The sequence below is a fragment of the Symphodus melops genome, assembly GCF_947650265.1.
Source record: "Symphodus melops genome assembly, chromosome: 6".
Lineage (NCBI taxonomy): Eukaryota > Metazoa > Chordata > Actinopteri > Labriformes > Labridae > Symphodus > Symphodus melops.
The window spans coordinates 28028001-28048696 of record NC_136696.1 but is presented as its reverse complement, the minus strand read 5'-3'; the positions used below and the strand labels follow the sequence as shown (position 1 = coordinate 28048696).

Genomic DNA, 20696 nt, shown 5'->3' with positions numbered 1-20696 from the left:
ACGGAAAAATGAAGTTTCAGAAGATTCAAACAATCAAGTTCAGTGTTGAATCACTGTGATCCTGTGATAGTTGTTTGACCCTCCATGTGTGCACTGAAAACAGCTTTGTATAGTTTGAATGGAGTGAGACCAATGTCTTCAGGAATCTCTGAGGAAATATCATTCAAAATCCATAAATGAGATACAACTATGTTTTGTTTCTTGAAGAGAATTTTAATTCAAACTACAAGTTTAATGGATGACGGTGACGAAGACCACAAGCACAAACGTGTTTGTCTAAAGTTAATAGAGTTCCATGATGAACTCTATACCTTGTGTATTTGCATCGTTGGCAGTCGAGGACAAGACAGCAATCTGTAAATGTTACACAAACCAAACAGTGTTCCAAGAAATCCTCGAAGCACAGAACCTGGAATCTCATTTGAACCCCAAATGAAACCAGGTTGAAGTGAAATGTCCTTTTCTGAACTCTCTACAAATAATATAAAACCATTCACCAAAGAAAATCTATAAAAGTCATCAAATGGTCAAAAAAAGCCAAAAGACTTGTAAGTATCAGTAGTGTTGATCTATTTCCAGACTTCTATTTTCTTGAAATTGTTTTTAAAAAAGCTCATTTTTTAAAGAATACATTAGAAGCATTTAAAGGGAGCTGGTAACAGCAGGACATACGGTAAATTTTTTGTTGGCCATCTCCATCAACAGCTACCAAATGTTAGCATGCTGAACTGGTTAGCCACTTTACCATAAATGTAGCTATCAAAAATTGTAAGCCTTCATCATTCAAAGTGTTGTGAGCTCATTTGAGTTGCCTACAATATAGATACAACTGATCTGGGTTAGAAACAAAATCCAGGACTGGCAGTGTTTCAAGGATGTCTGGGACCACTGTTGACTTGAACTGTGTACTCTGTACATTTGTTCAACATTGGCAGCCGATGGCACCAAAAGGATGACATAATTTAAGGTAACACTATGTGTACAATAGTTAGTATACATTTTTTACACAGATTCAGGCCATTTCAATAGTTTAGCATGACTAAAAGCCAATGACTTGGGACTTGTTAGCTTCCTATCAAAGGTCTGCCAGCAAACGGAAAAGTACGAAGGCCACCAAACCTAAGATTCTACCTCCATATGTCCCTCAAGCAACACAATTGTTAAAGAAGTCATGTTGTCACTAACTTACATATTGTTGTGAGTTCTGACCTGAACATATCATTTTCAGTCCAGTCATGGATGGTGTGTTGGATCATTGACCAATAAAAGAGGAGTTCATGCAATCAGTCAGCTTGATTTTGCTAGAGAGCCAACCGTCCTGCGATGAACTCTACACTCTGTGCATTTGAGGATCATGGGCAGCTCAGGACAAGTCAATTTAGAGAGAACTGATGCCAGAGTTCCCAGAATTGTTTTCTCCTTTGAAAACTTTCAAACATTTGGCAAAAAAGTAGATTGAAAAAGCCTTGACATTTGGAACTGTGCCATGAGCAGCAGCTATAAAAGCTGAGTGGCTCTCTAATGCTCATCATTCAGCTTGACTGAGTAAACTTCCTCCTTGGTGTCCAGTTCTACTCTGAAGCTAACCATCTGCAGCATCATGTATCTGTGGTTCAGCAGTCTTCTTCTGGTGGTGGGCTTGTTCCAGAGCAGCTCGGCTCTGACACCTGAAGAATGCCAACCCTTGGTCGAACCTTTTTCTACTTTTACACCGGTAAGCCTTCCTCTGATTCCCACCTGGGTCTCCAGGTTAGCATTGGCATTGAGGATGGGGATGATTTATTTTGATGCATAATGATATGACTATTGAGGCTTCTTAACCAGCAGAGTCTTGATCTATACCACAATCTCTATGTTTCAGTATTTGCTGAAAGGATCTACTCCACTGACTTTATGTTTGTCTACAGAGTTATGAAGGAAGGTGGACCTACATCATGGGTTTCATTGATAGTGAACCATTTAAAGCCTTGAAGAGGTCAGCCAAGAGCATGTGGATTCAATTCTCTCCATCGACGTCGAGTCCCAGAGATTTTGTTGAGAGTATCGGGATCAGGCAGTGAGTATAAAACAATGAAACATGAGCTGTACAAATGTCCAACATCATGAGATAGAGAGATTCCAGTCCAAGCATGTTGAATATTCCAGTCCTGGACAGGGTTTTTCTGACTTGTTCTTTAACCTCCCAATGACAAAAATAAAAGCACCTTTCCTTTTCTTAATTTCCCCAGTCCTGGATATTGCAAGTACGCATCATCTGCTGTCGCTATTGTGACCAACACTGCAGTAGTCTCAAGTAAGTAGCCTGTTTTTACATCACACTGGAGTTTGTAAATGTTTGTTCTCGTCTAAACAGTGTCTGCTTCAGATAAGAGATTGATTGAATTTTGGTTTACTTCATGTCGTCAGAGTCCAACTTCACCTGCACGTACCGTTCTCTGCCAACCTGTAAGGACTGTCTGGTCTACACCGTCGACAGCATCAACACCAACAATGCACTTCACATCATGAACATCACCAACCCCACAACCATTCATGAGGTCAAACAATATCGGGCTATTTACCTGATGGGTAAGAGGAACAAGTCAGAGAGACACTAACTCCTTCATATCTGAAACATCACTTATGTTCATTTGATTCTTGTTTCCAGCCAAAGAGACGACTGTAAGTGACTCTGAGCTGGAGCGCTTCAAGAAGCAAGCAAGATGTCTTGGTTTCACATGGAACCCAGACTTCTACTACAACCCCAAGAATAGTACGTCTCCTCTGAACCTGTCACACTAAAACATGAAACAGAGAGTTTGGTTTAAGACAACACTGAAATATGTCTGTCTTTATTCTCTCTGCAGCTTTCTGTGAAAAAGGCGTTGAACATGAAGATGTACACCAACATTACATTGTGCGAGGACGTGGCAATGTGCATGGAAACGACGATGATTGAAGCCGATCTCAAGCTTAAGCGCTGCCAAACTTTCTTGACAAATAATTTAAACTGATCTTGTGAAAATAAAGAAACAAAAAAGACCAACATGTGTTGAATGTGTTTGATTCAATCCAAAAAAGACTGTGAGGGGTTGAAGAGGTATGACATAAATATACAGTTTGAAAGAACAGGTGCAATCAGGTGTAGGAACAGGAAGATATATAGACTGAAGCAGAAACAGAAGCAATAGCTACGAGCTCAGTTAAATTATTTAAAAAAAGAATAACGTTTTGTTTGATCTTATCTGTAGTGTCAAGATTTAAGTCCAAGGTGCAGGTGCTTTTGTGACCTGTCAAACTCCTTTTGATTGTTACATGGACTCAAATATAAGACAAAAATCAAGTCCAAGGCACATAAATGAATGGACGTCATTTTAAGACGAGCATGTCCATCATTTATAGAATGGTGCAAAAACATGTTCTACTCATACAGTGTTTACAGTGGACTGGATGATGACATGCTGGGCAGTGGGACACTGTGCTCTGAGAATGGAGAAGGATAAGACTCAGAGCAGGTGCTCTCAGAAGCACATTGCAGGAGTTTTATCTCAGCATTTTGAGTGGTACATTTGGATTGGATTGGCCAGGTTTGCTGGAGGCTCATCAGCTCTGTGTTGGAGAGGATGTGGGATGATAGGTGAACATACACACATTTTCAGGGTCTACCCAAGACTGCAAGATGTTTTTGGATGATATTAGAAGTATGAATAAAATATCATTAAACATGGACTTACCTTTGTGTCTAGGATATGATATACTGCAATACCAAAGGATTCCTCTATAGTAAGAAACTTTATATTGCAACGGAAATTCAAACTATCTACTGGATGGAAAAGCCACCTCCAACAGTGGAACAATGGAGGTAAAGACTGATGTTCATGAAGTGAAAAACTATCAAGGAGAATTGTTGTCAAGGACTGTTCAAGAGTTTATATGATCAATGTGCTATTATGAGAAAATAATGAACTTAGTGGAAAATGAGGGACTATAACATTTCCAATTACAATCATTACTGTCATCTGAAGAAAAAGACAGAACAACAACAATTACATTCAGTTAAAGTTTCATGATGTCCAATGACCATCACAAATACATTCACAAAGCAGTCGGAGAGAAATTATGTTTCAGAAGATTCAAACAATCAAGTTCAATGTTGAATCACTGTGATCCAGTGATAGGTGTTTGACCCTCCATGTGTGCACTGAAAACAGCTTTGTATAGTTTGAATGGAGTGAGACCAATGTCTTCAGGAATCTCTGAGTAAATATCATTCAAAATCCATAAATGAGTTACAACTGTTTTGTTTCTTGAAGAGAATTTTAATTCAAACTACAAGTTTAATGGATGACGGTGACGAAGACCACAAGCAGAAAGATGTTGGTCTAAAGTCAATAGAGTTCTATGATGAACTCTATACCTTGTGTATTTGATTCGTTGGCAGTCGAGGACAAGACAGCAATCTGTAAATGTTACACAAACCAAACAGTGTTCCTAGAAATCCTAGAAGCACAGCACCTGGAATCTCATTTGAACCTCAAATGAAACCAGGTTGAAGTGAAATGTCCTTTTCTGAACTCTCTGCAAATAATATAAAACCATTCACCAAAGAAAATCTAATGAAAGTCTTCAAATGGCCAAAAAAGCCAAAAGTCCTGTAAGATTCGGTTGTGTTGCTCCATTTCTATACATTTATTTTCATTATATGTTTTTCAAAAAAACTATTTTTTAAAGAAACCAAATGAGCATTTAAAGGGAGCTTGTGACAGCAGGACAGAGGGGAACTAATTGCTTCGCCATCTCCACCAACAGCTGCAAAATGTTAGCGTGCTGAACTGGTTAGCCATGTTGCCATTCAAGAAGTTATCAAAAATTGTAAGCCTTCATCATTCAAAGTGTTGTGAGCTCATTTGAGTAGCCTACAATATAGATACAACTGATCTGGGTTAAAAGGAGAATCCAGGACTGGCAGTGTTTCAAGGATATCTGGGACCACTGTTGACTTGAACTGCGTACTCTGTACATTTGTTCAACATTGGCAGCTGATGGCACCAAAAACATGACGTAATTTAAGGTAACACTTTGTCTACGGTAGTTATGTAATCTAGAGGAGAGTTGGCTGCTAGGAAGATGAAGGGCTACATTCACCATTCTTATACAGATTCAGTCCTTTTCAATAGTTTAGCATGTCTAAAAGTCAATGACTTGGTAGCTGTTAGCTTCCTATCTAAGGTCTGCTAGCCAACAGGTCACCGTTGGCTAGCAGTAGGGTCACCAAACCGAAGATGCTACCTCCATGTCCCTCAAACAACAAAAATGTTAAAGAAGTCATGTTGTCACTAACTTACATATTGTTGTGAGTATTGACCTGAACGTATCATTTTCAGTCCAGTCATGGATGGTGTGTTGGATCATTGACCATTAAAAGACGAGTTCATGCAATCAGTCAGCTTGATTTTGCTAGAGAGCCAACCGTCCTGTGATGAACTCTACACTCTGAGCATTTGAGGATCGTGGGCAGCTCAGGACAAGTCAATTTAGAGAGAACTGATGCCAGAGTTCCCAGAAATGTTATCTCCTCTTAAAACCTTCAAACATTTGGCAAAAAAAGTAGATCGAAGAAGCCTTGACATTTGGAACTGTGACATTGAGCAGAAGCTATAAAAGCTGAATGGCTCTCTAATGCTCATCATTCAGCTTGACTGAGTAAACTTCCTCCTTGGTGTCCAGTTCTACTCTGAAGCTAACCATCTGCAGCATCATGTATCTGTGGTTCAGCAGTCTTCTTCTGGTGGTGGGCTTGTTCCAGAGCAGCTCGGCTCTGACACCTGAAGAATGCCAACCCTTGGTCGAACCTTTTTCTACTTTTACACCGGTAAGCCTTCCTCTGATTCCCACCTGGGTCTCCAGGTTAGCATTGGCATTGAGGATGGTTTATTTTTATGCATAATGATATGATTATTGATGCTTCTTAACCAGTGGAGTCTTGATCTACACCACAATCTCTATGTTTCAAGTATTTGCTGAAAGGATCTACTCCACTGACTTTATGTTTGTCTACAGAGTTATGAAGGAAGGTGGACCTACATCATGGGTTTCATTGACAGTGAACCATTTAAAGCCTTGAAGAGGTCAGCAAAGAGCATGTGGATTCAATTCTCTCCATCGACATCGAGTCCCAGAGATTTTGTTGAGAGTATCGGGATCAGGCAGTGAGTATATAACAATGCAACATGAGCTGGACAAATGTCCAACATCATGAGATAGAGAGATTCCACTCCAAGCATGTTGAATATTCCAGTCCTGGACAGGGTTTTTCTGACTTGTTCTTTAACCTCCCAATGACAAAAATAAAAGCACCTTTCCTTTTCTTATTTTTCCCAGTCCTGGATATTGCAAGTACGCATCTTCCCCTGTCACTATTGTGACCAACACTGCAGTAGTCTCAAGTAAGTAGCCTGTTTTTACATCACACTGGAGCTCGTAAATGTTTGTTCTATTCTAAACTCATGGAGTTGAGATCAATTCATCCATCTGTGTTTGAGTCTCATAGCGAGCTAAACAGTGTCTGCTTCAGATAAAAGAGCTGTTGATTGAATTTTGGTTTACTTCATGTCGTCAGAGTCCAACTTCACCTGCACGTACCGTTCTCTGCCAACCGGAAAGGACTGTCTGGTCTACACCGTCGACAGCATAAACACCAACAATGCACTTCACATCATGGACATCACCAACCCCACAACCATTCATGAGGTCAAACAATATCGGGCTATTTACCTGATGGGTAAGAGGAACAAGTCAGAGAGACACTAACTCCTTCATATCTGAAACATTACTTATGTTCATTTGATTCTTGTTTCCAGCCAAAGAGACGACTGTAAGTGACTCTGAGCTGGAGCGCTTCAAGAAGCAAGCAAGATGTCTTGGTTTCACATGGGACCCAGACTTCTACTACAACCCCAAGAATAGTACGTCTCCTCTGAACCTGTCACACTAAAACATGAAACAGAGTTTGGTTTAAGACAACAATGAAATATTTCTGTCTTTTTTCTCTCTGCAGCTTTCTGTGAAAAAGGCGTTGAACATGAAGATGTACACCAACATTACAGTGTGCGAGGACGTGGCAACATGCACGAAGATGACGATGATTGAAGCCGATCTCAAGCTTTAGCGCTGCCAAACTCTCTTGACAAATAATTTGAACTGAACTTGTGGAAATAAAGAACCAAAAAAGATCAACATGTGTTGAATGTGTTTGATTCAATCCAACAAAGACTGTGACGGGTTGAAGAGGTATGACATAAATATACAGTTTAAAGGAACAGGTGCATTCAGCTGGAGGAACAGGAAGGTAGACAGACTGAAGCAAAAACACAAATAATAGCTACTAGCTCAGTTAAATTATATATTAAAAAAAAGATTAACGTTTTGATTTATCTCATCTATAGTGTCAAGTTTTAAGTCCAAGTTGCAGGTGCTTTTGTCACCTGTCAAACTCCTTTTGATTGTTACATGGCCTCAAAAATAAGACAAAAATAGAGTCCAAGGCACATAAATGAATGAAAAATGATATTGTAATGGAAATTACAACTATCTACTGGATGGAAAAGCAACCTCCAACACTGGAACAATGGAGGTAAAGACTGATGTTCATGAAATGAAAGACTATCAAGAAGATAGTTGCTGCATCGTTGAGCATTGTTGTCAAGGACTGTTCAAGAGTTTATATGATCAATGTGCTATTACTCTAATCACTCTAATCATCTGGTTCCATCCTACTGTATTGTTATGCTACATCTGTAATGGTTGACATGATCACCCTAACTAGGTCAAGTTTCACTCTATTGTCTTCAACACTTAATGCTAATCTGCTCCTCAAAAGTTGGGTACTTAAATGGCAATCACCCTAATCACCCCTGGTTTGACCTCATTGTTTAGGACACTCAATGCAAATCACTGCATTGACTGTTTAACGACTGTTTAACGACTGTACTCACACCTCGGGCATAAGCTCAAAGACCTCTGTACATACACATGTAACCAGTTTCTTTCTTCTTGTTTGGGGGATTATTGTATAGAGAGGGGAGGAGGACAGCGGGTGTGTATTGTAACCGATGTCTTGTGTCCTGCCTGTCTGTATACTGCTACTGGATGCCCTGAATTTCACTCTGGATCAATAAAGTATCTATCTATCTATCTATCTATCTATCTATCTATCTATCTATCTATCTATCTATCTATCTATCTATCTATCTATCTATCTATTATGAGAAAATACTGAACTGAGTTGAAAAAAGAGAGACTAACATCTGCAATGACAATCATAACTCTCATCTGAACAAAAAGACAGAACACCAACAATTATATTCAGTTAAAGTTTCATGATGTCTGGTGACCATCACAAATACATTCACAAAGCAGTCACAGAAAAATGATTCAAACAATCAAGTTTAATGTTGAATCACTGTGATCCAGTGATAGTTGTTTGACCCTCCATGTGTGCACTGAAAACAGCTTTGTATAGTTTGAATGGAGTGAGACCAATGTCTTCAGGAATCTCTGAGGAAATATGAATCCAAAATCCATAAATGAGTTACAACTGTTTTGTTTCTTGAAGAGAATTTTAATTCAAACTACAAGTTTAATGGATGACGGTGACGAAGACCACAAGCAGAAAGATGTTGGTCTGAAGTCAATAGAGTTCTATGATGAACTCTATACCTTGTGTATTTGCATCATTGGCAGTCGAGGACAAGACAGCAATCTGTAAATGTTACACAAACCAAACAGTGTTCCTAGAAATCCTAGAAGCACAGCACCTGGAATCTCATTTGAACCTCAAATGAAACCAGGTTGAAGTGAAATGTCCTTTTCTGAACTCTCTGCAAATAATATCAAACCATTCACCAAAGAAAATCTATGAAAGTCTTCAAATGGCCAAAAAAGCCAAAAGTCCTGTAAGATTCGGTTGTGTTGCTCCATTTCTATACATTTATTTTTATCATATGTTTTTTTTAAAAAATATATATTTTTCAAAGAAACCAAATGAGCATGAAAGGGAGCTTGTAACAGCAGGACAGAGGGGAACTAATTGCTTCGCCATCTCCACCAACAGCTGCCAAATGTTAGCGTGCTGAACTGGTTAGCCATGTTGCCATTCAAGAAGTTATCAAAAATTGTAAGCCTTCATCATTCAAAGTGTTGTGAGCTCATTTGAGTAGCCTACAATATAGATACAACTGATCTGGGTTAAAAGGAGAATCCAGGACTGGCAGTGTTTCAAGGATATCTGGGACCGCTGTTGACTTGAACTGCGTACTCTGCACATTTGTTCAACGTTGGCAGCTGATGGCACCAAAACATGACGTAATTTAAGGTAACACTTTGTCTACGGTAGTTATGTAATCTAGAGGAGAGTTGGCTGCTAGGAAGATGAAGGGCTACATTCACCATTCTTATACAGATTCAGTCCTTTTCAATAGTTTAGCATGACTAAAGCTCAATGACTTGGTAGCTGTTAGCTTCCTATCTAAGGTCTGCTAGCCCACAGGTCACCGTTGGCTAGCAGTAGGGTCACCAAACCGAAGATGCTACCTCCATGTCCCTCAAACAACAAAAATGTTAAAGAAGTCATGTTGTCACTAACTTACATATTGTTGTGAGTTCTGACCTGAACATATCATTTTCAGTCCAGTCATGGATGGTGTGTTGGATCATTGACCATTAAAAGAAAAGTTCATGCAATCAGTCAGCTTGATTTTGCTAGAGAGCCAACCGTCCTGCGATGAACTCTACACTCTGTGCATTTAAGGATCGTGGGCAGCTCAGGACAAGTCAATTTAGAGAGAACTGATGCCAGAGTTCCCAGAAATGTTTTCTCCTTTGAAAACCTTCAAACATTTGGCAAAAAAGTAGATTGAAAAAGCCTTGACATTTGGAACTGTGCCATGAGCAGCAGCTATAAAAGCTGAGTGGCTCTCTAATGCTCATCATTCAGCTTGACTGAGTAAACTTCCTCCTTGGTGTCCAGTTCTACTCTGAAGCTAACCATCTGCAGCATCATGTATCTGTGGTTCAGCAGTCTTCTTCTGGTGGTGGGCTTGTTCCAGAGCAGCTCGGCTCTGACACCTGAAGAATGCCAACCCTTGGTCGAACCTTTTTCTACTTTTACACCGGTAAGCCTTCCTCTGATTCCCACCTGGGTCTCCAGGTTAGCATTGGCATTGAGGATGGGGATGATTCATTTTTATACATATAGATATGATTATTGATGCTTCTTAACCAGTGGAGTCTTGATCTATACCACAATCTCTATGTTTCAAGTATTTGCTGAAAGGATCTACTCCACTGACTTTATGTTTGTCTACAGAGTTATGAAGGAAGGTGGACCTACATCATGGGTTTCATTGACAGTGAACCATTTAAAGCCTTGAAGAGGTCAGCAAAGAGCATGTGGATTCAATTCTCTCCATCGACATCGAGTCCCAGAGATTTTGTTGAGAGTATCGGGATCAGGCAGTGAGTATATAACAATGCAACATGAGCTGGACAAATGTCCAACATCATGAGATAGAGAGATTCCACTCCAAGCATGTTGAATATTCCAGTCCTGGACAGGGTTTTTCTGACTTGTTCTTTAACCTCCTAATGACAAAAATAAAAGCACCTTTCCTTTTCTTATTCTTCCCAGTCCTGGATATTGCAAGTACGCATCATCTGCTGTCGCTATTGTGACCAACACTGCAGTAGTCTCAAGTAAGTAGCCTGTTTTTACGTCACACTGGAGCTCGTAAATGTTTGTTCTATTCTAAACTCATGGAGTTGAGATCAATTCATCCATCTGTGTTTGAGTCTCATAGCGAGCTAAACAGTGTCTGCTTCAGATAAAAGAGCTGTTGATTGAATTTTGGTTTACTTCATGTCGTCAGAGTCCAACTTCACCTGCACGTACCGTTCTCTGCCAACCTGTAAGGACTGTCTGGTCTACACCGTCGACAGCATCAACACCAACAATGCACTTCACATCATGAACATCACCAACCCCACAACCATTCATGAGGTCAAACAATATCGGGCTATTTACCTGATGGGTAAGAGGAACAAGTCAGAGAGACACTAACTCCTTCATATCTGAAACATTACTTATGTTCATTTGATTCTTGTTTCCAGCCAAAGAGACGACTGTAAGTGACTCTGAGCTGGAGCGCTTCAAGAAGCAAGCAAGATGTCTTGGTTTCACATGGGACCCAGACTTCTACTACAACCCCAAGAATAGTACGTCTCCTCTGAACCTGTCACACTAAAACATGAAACAGAGAGTTTGGTTTAAGACAACACTGAAATATTTCTTTATTTTTTCTCTCTGCAGCTTTCTGTGAAAAAGGCGTTGAACATGAAGATGTACACCAACATTACATTGTGCGAGGACGTGGCAATGTGCATGAAAACGACGATGATTGAAGGCGATCTCAAGCTTAAGCGCTGCCAAACTTTCTTGACAAATAATTTAAACTGAACTTGTGGAAATAAAGACTCAAAAAAGACCAACATGTGTTGAATGTGTTTGTTTCAATCCAACTAAGACTGTGAGGGGTTGAAGAGGTATGACATAAATATACAGTTTAAAGGAACAGGTGCATTCAGCTGTAGGAACAGGAAGATAGATAGACTGAAGCAGAAACAGAAGTAATAGCTACGAGCTGAGTTATATTATTTAAAAAAAAGAATAACATTTTGATTTATCTCATCGATAGTATCAAGTTTTAAGTCCAAGGTGCAGGTGCTTTGTGACCTGTCAAACTCCTTTTGATTGTTACATGGACTCAAAAATGAGACAAAAATAGAGTCCAAGGCACATAAATGAATGGACGTCATTTTAAGACGAGCATGTCCATCATTTATAGAATGGTGCAAAAACATGTTCTACTCATACAGTGTTTACAGTGGACTGGATAATGACATGCTGGGCAGTGGGACACTGTGCACTGAGAATGGAGAAGGATAAGACTCATAGCAGGTGCTCTCAGAAGCACATTGCAGGAGTTTTATCTCAGCATTTTGAGTGGTACATTTGGATTGGATTGGCCAGGTTTGCTGGAGGCTCATCAGCTCTGTGTTGGAGAGGATGTGGGATGATAGGTGAACATACACACATTTTGTGGGTCTACCCAAGACTGCAAGATGTTTTTGGATGATATTAGAAGTATGAATAAAATATCATTAAACATGGACTTACCTTTGTGTCCAGGATATGATATACTGCAATACCAAAGGATTCCTCTATAGTAAGAAACTTGATATCTTCAATAAAAAAATGATATTGCAACGGAAATTACAACTATATACTGGATGGAAAAGCAACCTCCAACAGTGGAACAATGGAGGTAAAGACTGATGTTCATGAAGTGAAAAACTATCAAGGATCATTGTAGTCAAGAGTTTATATGATCAATGTGCTATCGTGAGAAAATAATGAACTTAGTGGAAAATGAGGGACTATAACATTTCCAATGACAATCATTACTCTCATCTGAAGAAAAAGACAGAACAACAACAATTACATTCAGTTACAGTTTCATGATGTTTGATGACCATCACAAATACATTCACAAAGCAGTCACGGAAAAATGAAGTTTCAGAAGATTCAAACAATCAAGTTTAATGTTGAATCACTGTGATCCTGTGATAGTTGTTTGACCCTCCATGTGTGCACTGAAAACAGCTTTGTATAGTTTGAATGGAGTGAGACCAATGTCTTCAGGAATCTCTGAGGAAATATGATTCCAAAATCCATAAATGAGATACAACTATGTTTTGTTTCATGAAGAGAATTTTAATTCAAACTACAAGTTTAATGGATGACGGTGACGAAGACCACCAGCAGAAAGATGTTGGTCTAAAGTCAAAACAGTTCCATGATGAACTCTATACCTTGTGTATTTGCATCGTTGGCAGTCGAGGACAAGACAGCAATCTGTAAATGTTACACAAACCAAACAGTGTTCCAAGAAATCCTCGAAGCACAGAACCTGGAATCTCATTTGAACCCCAAATGAAACCAGGTTGAAGTGAAATGTCCTTTTCTGAACTCTCTGCAAATAATATCAAACCATTCACCAAAGAAAATCTATAAAAGTCATCAAATGGTCAAAAAAAGCCAAAAGACTTGTAAGTATCAGTAGTGTTGATCTATTTCAAGACTTCTATTTTCTTGAAATTGTTTTTAAAAAAGCTCATTTTTTAAAGAATACATTAGAAGCATTTAAAGGGAGCTGGTAACAGCAGGACATACGGTAAATTTTTTGTTGGCCATCTCCATCAACAGCTACCAAATGTTAGCATGCTGAACTGGTTAGCCACTTTACCATACATGTAGCTATCATAAATTGTAAGCCTTCATCATTCAAAGTGTTGTGAGCTCATTTGAGTTGCCTACAATATAGATACAACTGATCTGGGTTAGAAACAAAATCCAGGACTGGCAGTGTTTCAAGGATATCTGGGACCACTGTTGACTTGAACTGTGTACTCTGTACATTTGTTCAACATTGGCAGCCGATGGCACCAAAAGGATGACATAATTTAAGGTAACACTATGTGTACAATAGTTAGTATACATTTTTTACACAGATTCAGGTCATTTCAATAGTTTAGCATGACTAAAAGCCAATGACTTGGGACTTGTTAGCTTCCTATCAAAGGTCTGCCAGCAAACGGAAAAGTACGAAGCCCACCAAACCTAAGATTCTACCTCCAAATGTCCCTCAAGCAACACAATTGTTAAAGAAGTCATGTTGTCACTAACTTACATATTGTTGTGAGTTCTGACCTGAACATATCATTTTCAGTCCAGTCATGGATGGTGTGTTGGATCATTGACCCTTAAAAGAGGAGTTCATGCAATCAGTCAGCTTGATTTTGCTAGAGAGCCAACCGTCCTGTGATGAACTCTACACTCTGTGCATTTGAGGATCGTGGGCAGCTCAGGACAAGTCAATTTAGAGAGAACTGATGCCAGAGTTCCCAGAATTGTTTTCTCCTTTGAAAACCTTCAAACATTTGGCAAAAAAGTAGATTGAAAAAGCCTTGACATTTGGAACTGTGCCATGAGCAGCAGCTATAAAAGCTGAGTGGCTCTCTAATGCTCATCATTCAGCTTGACTGAGTAAACTTCCTCCTTGGTGTCCAGTTCTACTCTGAAGCTAACCATCTGCAGCATCATGTATCTGTGGTTCAGCAGTCTTCTTCTGGTGGTGGGCTTGTTCCAGAGCAGCTCGGCTCTGACACCTGAAGAATGCCAACCCTTGGTCGAACCTTTTTCTACTTTTACACCGGTAAGCCTTCCTCTGATTCCCACCTGGGTCTCCAGGTTAGCATTGATATTGAAGATGGGGATGATTTATTTTGATGCATAATGATATGACTATTGATGCTTCTTAACCAGCAGAGTCTTGATCTACACCACAATCTCTATGTTTCAGTATTTGCTGAAAGGATCTACTCCACTGACTTTATGTTTGTCTACAGAGTTATGAAGGAAGGTGGACCTACATCATGGGTTTCATTGATAGTGAACCATTTAAAGCCTTGAAGAGGTCAGCCAAGAGCATGTGGATTCAATTCTCTCCATCGACGTCGAGTCCCAGAGATTTTGTTGAGAGTATCGGGATCAGGCAGTGAGTATATAACAATGCAACATGAGCTATACAAATGTCCAACATCATGAGATAGAGAGATTCCACTCCAAGCATGTTGAATATTCCAGTCCTGGACAGGGTTTTTCTGACTTGTTCTTTAACCTCCCAATGACAAAAATAAAAGCACCTTTCCTTTTCTTATTCTTCCCAGTCCTGGATATTGCAAGTACGCATCATCTGCTGTCGCTATTGTGACCAACACTGCAGTAGTCTCAAGTAAGTAGCCTGTTTTTACATCACACTGGATCTAGGAAATGTTTGTTCTTGTCTAAACAGTGTCTGCTTCAGATAAGAGATTGATTGAATTTTGGTTTACTTCATGTCGTCAGAGTCCAACTTCACCTGCACGTACCGTTCTCTGCCAACCTGTAAGGACTGTCTGGTCTACACCGTCGACAGCATCAACACCAACAATGCACTTCACATCATGAACATCACCAACCCCACAACCATTCATGAGGTCAAACAATATCGGGCTATTTACCTGATGGGTAAGAGGAACAAGTCAGAGAGACACTAACTCCTTCATATCTGAAACATTACTTATGTTCATTTGATTCTTGTTTCCAGCCAAAGAGACGACTGTAAGTGACTCTGAGCTGGAGCGCTTCAAGAAGCAAGCAAGATGTCTTGGTTTCACATGGGACCCAGACTTCTACTACAACCCCAAGAATAGTACGTCTCCTCTGAACCTGTCACACTAAAACATGAAACAGAGAGTTTGGTTTAAGACAACACTGAAATATGTCTGTCTTTATTCTCTCTGCAGCTTTCTGTGAAAAAGGCGTTGAACAGGAAGATGTACACCAACATTACATTGTGCGAGGACGTGGCAATGTGCATGGAAACGACGATGATTGAAGGCGATCTCAAGCTTAAGCGCTGCCAAACTTTCTTGACAAATAATTTAAACTGAACTTGTGAAAATAAAGAAACAAAAAAGACCAACATGTGTTGAATGTGTTTGTTTCAATCCAACTAAGACTGTGAGGGGTTGAAGAGGTATGACATAAATATACAGTTTAAAGGAACAGGTGCATTTAGCTGTAGGAACAGGAAGATCGACATACGGAAGCAAAACCACAAATTATAGCTACTAGCTGAGTTATATTATATAAAAAAAAGAATAACATTTTGATTTATCTCATCGATAGTATCAAGTTTTAAGTCCAAGGTGCAGGTGCTTTGTGACCTGTCAAACTCCTTTTGATTGTTACATGGACTCAAATATGAGACAAAAATAGAGTCCAAGGCACATAAATGAATGGACGTCATTTTAAGACGAGCATGTCCATCATTTATAGAATGGTGCAAAAACATGTTCTACTCATACAGTGTTTACAGTGGACTGCATGATGACATGCTGGGCAGTGGGACACTGTGCTCTGAGAATGGAGAAGGATAAGACTCATAGCAGGTGCTCTCAGAAGCACATTGCAGGAGTTTTATCTCAGCATTTTGAGTGGTACATTTGGATTGGATTGGCCAGGTTTGCTGGAAGCTCATCAGCTCTGTGTTGGAGAGGATGTGGGATGATAGGTGAACATACACACATTTTGTGGGTCTACCCAAGATTGCAAGATGTTTTTGGATGATATTAGAAGTATGAATAAAATATCATTAAACATGGACTTACCTTTGTGTCCAGGATATGATATACTGCAATACCAAAGGATTCCTCTATAGAAAGAAACTTGATATCTTCAATAAAAAAATGATATTGCAACGGAAATTACAACTATATACTGGATGGAAAAGCAACCTCCAACAGTGGAACAATGGAGGTAAAGACTGATGTTCATGAAGTGAAAAACTATTAAGGAACATTGTAGTCAAGAGTTTATATGATCAATGTGCTATCGTGAGAAAATAATGAACTTAGTGGAAAATGAGGGACTATAACATTTCCAAAGAGAATCATTACTGTCATCTGAACTGAAAGACAGAACAACAACAATTACATTCAGTTAAAGTTTCATGATGTCCGATGACCATCACAAATACATTCACAAAGCAGTCGGAGAGAAATTATGTTTCAGAAGATTCAAACAATCAAGTTTAATGTTGAATCACTGTGATCCAGTGATAGTTGTTTGACCCTCCATGTGTGCACTGAAAACAGCTTTGTATAGTTTGAATGGAGTGAGACCAATGTCTTCAGGAATCTCTGAGGAAATATCATTCAAAATCCATAAATGAGATACAACTATGTTTTGTTTCTTGAAGAGAACTTTAATTCAAACTACAAGTTTAATGGATGACGGTGACGAAGACCACCAGCAGAAACATGTTGGTCTAAAGTCAATAGAGTTCTATGATGAACTCTATACCTTGTGTATTTGATTCGTTGGCAGTCGAGGACAAGACAGCAATCTGTAAATGTTACACAAACCAAACAGTGTTCCTAGAAATCCTAGAAGCACAGAACCTGGAATCTCATTTGAACCTCAAATGAAACCAGGTTGAAGTGAAATGTCCTTTTCTGAACTCTCTGCAAATAATATAAAACCATTCACCAAAGAAAATCTAATGAAAGTCTTCAAATGGCCAAAAAAGCCAAAAGTCCTGTAAGATTCGGTTGTGTTGCTCCATTTCTATACATTTATTTTCATTATATGTTTTTCAAAAAAACTATTTTTTAAAGAAACCAAATGAGCATTTAAAGGGAGCTTGTGACAGCAGGACAGAGGGGAACTAATTGCTTCGCCATCTCCACCAACAGCTGCAAAATGTTAGCGTGCTGAACTGGTTAGCCACTTTGCCATTCAAGAAGTTATCAAAAATTGTACGCCTTCATCATTCAAAGTGTTGTGAGCTCAATTGAGTAGCCTACAATATAGATACAACTGATCTGGGTTAAAAGGAGAATCCAGGACTGGCAGTGTTTCAAGGATATCTGGGACCACTGTTGACTTGAACTGCGTACTCTGTACATTTGTTCAACATTGGCAGCTGATGGCACCAAAAACATGACGTAATTTAAGGTAACACTTTGTCTACGGTAGTTATGTAATCTAGAGGAGAGTTGGCTGCTAGGAAGATGAAGGGCTACATTCACCATTCTTATACAGATTCAGTCCTTTTCAATAGTTTAGCATGTCTAAAAGTCAATGACTTGGTAGCTGTTAGCTTCCTATCTAAGGTCTGCTAGCCAACAGGTCACCGTTGGCTAGCAGTAGGGTCACCAAACCGAAGATGCTACCTCCATGTCCCTCAAACAACAAAAATGTTAAAGAAGTCATGTTGTCACTAACTTACATATTGTTGTGAGTACTGACCTGAACGTATCATTTTCAGTCCAGTCATGGATGGTGTGTTGGATCATTGACCATTAAAAGACGAGTTCATGCAATCGGTCAGCTTGATTTTGCGAGAGAGCCAACCGTCCTGTGATGAACTCTACACTCTGAGCATTTGAGGATCGTGGGCAGCTCAGGACAAGTCAATTTAGAGAGAACTGATGCCAGAGTTCCCAGAAATGTTATCTCCTCTTAAAACCTTCAAACATTTGGCAAAAAAAGTAGATCGAAGAAGCCTTGACATTTGGAACTGTGACATTGAGCAGAAGCTATAAAATCTGAATGGCTCTCTAATGCTCATCATTCAGCTTGACTGAGTAAACTTCCTCCTTGGTGTCCAGTTCTACTCTGAAGCTAACCATCTGCAGCATCATGTATCTGTGGTTCAGCAGTCTTCTTCTGGTGGTGGGCTTGTTCCAGAGCAGCTCGGCTCTGACACCTGAAGAATGCCAACCCTTGGTCGAACCTTTTTCTACTTTTACACCGGTAAGCCTTCCTCTGATTCCCACCTGGGTCTCCAGGTTAGCATTGGCATTGAGGATGGTTTATTTTTATGCATAATGATATGATTATTGATGCTTCTTAACCAGTGGAGTCTTGATCTATACCACAATCTCTATGTTTCAAGTATTTGCTGAAAGGATCTACTCCACTGACTTTATGTTTGTCTACAGAGTTATGAAGGAAGGTGGACCTACATCATGGGTTTCATTGACAGTGAACCATTTAAAGCCTTGAAGAGGTCAGCAAAGAGCATGTGGATTCAATTCTCTCCATCGACATCGAGTCCCAGAGATTTTGTTGAGAGTATCGGGATCAGGCAGTGAGTATATAACAATGCAACATGAGCTGGACAAATGTCCAACATCATGAGATAGAGAGATTCCACTCCAAGCATGTTGAATATTCCAGTCCTGGACAGGGTTTTTCTGGCATGTTCTTTCACCAAAAAATTACAAAAATTAAAGCACCTTTCCTTTTCTTATTTTTCCCAGTCCTGGATATTGCAAGTACGCATCTTCCCCTGTCACTATTGTGACCAACACTGCAGTAGTCTCAAGTAAGTAGCCTGTTTTTACATCACACTGGAGCTCGTAAATGTTTGTTCTATTCTAAACTCATGGAGTTGAGATCAATTCATCCATCTGTGTTTGAGTCTCATAGCGAGCTAAACAGTGTCTGCTACAGATAAAAGAGCTGTTGATTGAATTTTGGTTTACTTCATGTCGTCAGAGTCCAACTTCACCTGCACGTACCGTTCTCTGCCAACCTGTAAGGACTGTCTGGTCTACACCGTCGACAGCATCAACACCAACAATGCACGTCACATCATGGACATCACCAACCCCACAACCATTCATGAGGTCAAACAATATCGGGCTATTTACCTGATGGGTAAGAGGAACAAGTCAGAGAGACACTAACTCCTTCATATCTGAAACATTACTTATGTTCATTTGATTCTTGTTTCCAGCCAAAGAGACGACTGTAAGTGACTCTGAGCTGGAGCGCTTCAAGAAGCAAGCAAGATGTCTTGGTTTCACATGGGACCCAGACTTCTACTACAACCCCAAGAATAGTACGTCTCCTCTGAACCTGTCACACTAAAACATGAAACAGAGTTTGGTTTAAGACAACAATGAAATATTTCTGTCTTTTTTCTCTCTGCAGCTTTCTGTGAAAAAGGCGTTGAACATGAAGATGTACACCAACATTACATTGTGCGAGGACGTGGCAACATGCACGAAGATGACGATGATTGAAGCCGATCTCAAGCTTTAGCGCTGCCAAACTCTCTTGACAAATAATTTGAACTGAACTTGTGGAAATAAAGAACCAAAAAAGATCAACATGTGTTGAATGTGTTTGATTCAATCCAACAAAGACTGTGAGGGGTTGAAGAGGTATGACGTAAATATACAGTTTAAAGGAACAGGTGCATTCAGCTGGAGGAACAGGAAGGTAGACAGACTGAAGCAAAAACACAAATAATAGCTACTAGCTCAGTTAAATTACATATTAAAAAAAAGATTAACGTTTTGATTTATCTCATCTATAGTGTCAAGTTTTAAGTCCAAGTTGCAGGTGCTTTTGTCACCTGTCAAACTCCTTTTGATTGTTACATGGCCTCAAAAATAAGACAAAAATAGAGTCCAAGGCACATAAATGAATGAAAAATGATATTGTAATGGAAATTACAACTATCTACTGGATGGAAAAGCAACCTCCAACACTGGAACAATGGAGGTAAAGACTGATGTTCATGAAATGAAAGACTATCAAGAAGATAGTTGCTGCATCGTTGAGCATTGTTGTCAAGGACTGTTCAAGAGTTTATATGATCAATGTGCTATTACTCTAATCACTCTAATCATCTGGTTCCATCCTACTGTATTGTTATGCTACATCTGTAATGGTTGACATGATCACCCTAACTAGGTCAAGTTTCACTCTATTGTCTTCAACACTTAATGCTAATCTGCTCCTCAAAAGTTGGGTACTTAAATGGCAATCACCCTAACCACCCCTGGTTTCACCTCATTGTTTAGGACACTCAATGCAAATCACTGCATTGACTGTTTAACGACTGTTTAATGACTGTACTCACACCTCGGGCATAAGCTCAAAGACCTCTGTACATACACATGTAACCAGTTTCTTTCTTCTTGTTTGGGGGATTATTGTATAGAGAGGGGAGGAGGACAGCGGGTGTGTATTGTAACCG

General features: G+C 39.5%; 4 protein-coding genes across 4 annotated transcripts in view; 2 read left to right on the top strand and 2 right to left on the bottom strand.

Moving 5' to 3' along the window:
- cadps2 (Ca++-dependent secretion activator 2) overlaps positions 1-20696 on the bottom strand; it is a 141470-nt gene that overhangs the window by 44131 nt on the left and 76643 nt on the right. The window lies entirely within an intron of this gene.
- The window catches only part of aass (aminoadipate-semialdehyde synthase), a 134571-nt gene that overhangs the window by 77281 nt on the left and 36594 nt on the right, over positions 1-20696 (bottom strand). The window lies entirely within an intron of this gene.
- LOC306825247 (uncharacterized protein) lies at positions 10884-11523 on the top strand. Its single transcript, XM_079345856.1, has 3 exons — positions 10884-11066; positions 11146-11250; positions 11345-11523. The coding sequence occupies exons 1-3, from the start codon at positions 10895-10897 to the stop codon at positions 11434-11436; spliced, it is 369 nt and encodes a 122-aa protein (XP_079201982.1). The 5' UTR covers positions 10884-10894; the 3' UTR covers positions 11437-11523.
- LOC306825246 (uncharacterized protein) lies at positions 13744-15546 on the top strand. Its single transcript, XM_079345855.1, has 4 exons — positions 13744-14309; positions 14503-15163; positions 15243-15347; positions 15442-15546. The coding sequence occupies exons 2-4, from the start codon at positions 14992-14994 to the stop codon at positions 15531-15533; spliced, it is 369 nt and encodes a 122-aa protein (XP_079201981.1). The 5' UTR covers positions 13744-14309; positions 14503-14991; the 3' UTR covers positions 15534-15546.